General features: G+C 30.5%; 1 protein-coding gene across 9 annotated transcripts in view; it reads left to right on the top strand.

Moving 5' to 3' along the window:
* The window catches only part of LOC106467862 (ADP-ribosylation factor 6), a 26,241-nt gene that overhangs the window by 15,727 nt on the left and 7,667 nt on the right, over window positions 1-2,847 (top strand). For all 9 annotated transcript variants that reach the window (XM_022396070.1, XM_013928241.2, XM_022396069.1 and 6 more), the window contains one exon: window positions 39-151. In XM_022396070.1, the coding sequence (XP_022251778.1) occupies window positions 70-151 (82 nt within the window). In that variant the 5' untranslated portion in view covers window positions 39-69. The remainder of the gene's footprint in view (window positions 1-38; window positions 152-2,847) is intronic.

Below are 2,847 nucleotides of genomic sequence, written 5' to 3'. Positions count from 1 at the left end.
GTGTGTATATATATATATATATATATGTTTTTTATTAGGTTTAAAGCTACCAGCCATCCATGAGTTAAAATGGGCAAATTGCTCTCCAAGATATTTGGTAACAAAGAAATGAGAATCCTTATGCTAGGATTAGATGCTGCAGGAAAAACAAGTATCCTTTTTTTTCCCAGTTCTTAATAACTTTTTTAAACTTAAATTTTATTAAAATAAGAAATATAAAGTGAAATGATATACACAATAATTTTTCATAGGTGAAAACATATGTAAATATCAATTATATATATAATTGAGCTTTAGGTATATGTTAACTCTAAAAGCCAATATTTAAGTGATGTAGTTAAATATTAGGTAATGAAAGTTTAAAATAATATGCACAAAAACTTGGTTAATTTTCAAGGAAAACCACATTTGAACAAAGCAGTGCTGAGTAAAAGAATGAGCCTTTGTTGAAATGCTAGTGTTCTTGGGTTTACTGTGTATGGAAGACATGTTGCCTTCCTGCTGGCAGAGGGCTACAGGGATTTTTGTGACTTGTATAAATATCTTCTCAGCAGATGTGTGATGTAATAGCTTATAGTTCTGTAGAGAGAAAAGTAGTGTTTCTCTGTTGTTATACTTGTAATAGCTTATAGTTCTGTAGAGAGATGAGTTGTGTTTCTCTGTTGTTATACTTGTAATAGCTTATAGTTCTGTAGAGAGACGAGTAGTGTTTCTCTGTTGTTAAACTTGCAATAGCTTATAGTTCTGTAGAGAGATGGGTAGTGTTTCTCTGTTGTTATACTTGTATTATTCTATTTGATCTTTATACACATGTATAATAGTTTCTTGCACTGCTCATAGATCATATGAAATTGCTTCATATGATGTTAAGTGTTATCGTAATTGGTCTATCAACAACTTAGAATAACTTTACTCCTAAACACTGACTTAAATATGTCATATGTAGACTGTATGTGAAATGGTTAACCTGTCTGTAGATATGTTTGCAGCACATATGCTGTAGTTAATTGTATATTTAGTTCTGTAATACTGTGCAAGAAGTCACTGCATTGAATATACTTAGATATGTATATATTTATATGGTGTAGTAATTTAGTTATTATAATGAAAACTAACAGGGCTAGTAGAATTTTAGTTCAGATTAGTTCATTTTTCATGCCTACCATTCTGTGGCTAGTACATAAAAATTGTATTCCCCTGTAATATAGTTTAATATTGTTAAATATTGTTATGTATCTGCTTGTTTGTTAATTTCTGGTATAAATTCTTTCCGAGAAACTTCAGCAATACAAGTCCTTTCTTGATTAAAACTAGTTTATTCTTTCTCGATACAAAATTTATAATACACAGAATTTCCACAGTCACTTTAAACTTAACAACCTTTTTAACACGCACTGTAACTCACAGCGATTCACACACTTTACTTACGGTGCCTACTGTTTGCTTGACTCAATTATCTGTCTCTTCAATCTATCTGCCTATCTCTCCAATCGTGTTGGTTTTTCTCACCAGGCTTATATACTAAAAAAGAGGGTGCCTGGCAAACACTCTGATATTCGCAAGGTTCCTTGATAAGTCATGATCCTTCTAGAAACTCCAGCGCACATGCTCCCAGCGTCACGTGACTTCCGCTGCCACGTAACAATATTTTTTAATGCTAACCCCATTTCATTCTCCTTGAATCCAGGCAATTTCATCTGTTCAAAGATGTATTTCAACTGATCTGTTCAGGTTATTTTGCTACATATGATTTTTCTTCCCCTCAAAAGTCATGACCCCTCATCAGGGTCTGCCACGACCCTAAGTTTAGGAACCACTGACCTATTATTCATTTTTATGCAGAATTCCATTGTATGTTTAAAACTAATTCTCCACATTATCTGTTTTTTTTTCTTGAGTTAAGTGTTTTTGAATGTAAAAAAAAATTAATACTTATCATTTGTGTAGTAAGTAAGTACACTTGTTTAAATGCTGTGCTTAGAATAATTTTCATTTTTCATTTATCTATTGAAATTTAACATTTAGTGTTTCATTAACTTAGTTATTTTCCAAATACTTTTAATTAATTGTTTTAGAGATTTTGGTTTTAAAAAAGCAACAAAGCATGTTACAAGTTTACAATTCTCAAGAACCTTTAGGAATTCAAACATTAGTAGGAATTTTTATAAGTAGAATACACATGTAGAACAGCTTTAGCTGTCTCACTCAGTAGTTAACCACAAAGCTATACAAAGGGCTGTCTGTGCTATGCCCACAAAAGTATAAAAACTTGAATGAATAATCCATTATTCATTTCCAAGTTTTTTTAATATTTTAATGTTTTATAATATTCTTTACAGTTTAAATGCTAACTTAGATTGTTTAATGAAATATAATAAAGCTTGTATAAATTACTTACATTTTTTTCTAACTTTGATATTAAAACAAAGTTCAATAGTATAAAGTTTTCTGTAAATTAATTTAATAAAAATGTTACCTTTTTAAGAATTTAAGTCAGTTGTAAAGTTTTATTGTCTATATACTGTATGATTTAACTTTATTTAGGATCTCTGCATGATTAGCATTCTGGACTGTGAATCTGAGAGTTCATGATTCACATCTCATTGCTTCAAATATGTTTGCTGCTCCTTAGACTGTAGGGGGAATTATAAGAACAATGGTCAAGTCTTACTATTGTATTAAGAATAACTCACAAGTTAATGGTGGGTGCTGTTGACTAGACATCTTCACTAAAGTCTTATCAGTTCAAAATTAACATTTTGGGACAGCATGGGACCTATTGGTCCATTTTGGCTGTTCCATCATCTAAACTAAATTAAAATAATAAAAAAACAAATACTTAAAACC

Source organism: Limulus polyphemus, unplaced genomic scaffold (assembly GCF_000517525.1).
Source record: "Limulus polyphemus unplaced genomic scaffold, Limulus_polyphemus-2.1.2 Scaffold2769, whole genome shotgun sequence".
NCBI classification, from domain to species: domain Eukaryota; kingdom Metazoa; phylum Arthropoda; class Merostomata; order Xiphosura; family Limulidae; genus Limulus; species Limulus polyphemus.
Note: the sequence above shows the minus strand (reverse complement) of the source record. Positions and strands in the feature narration are given on the sequence as shown.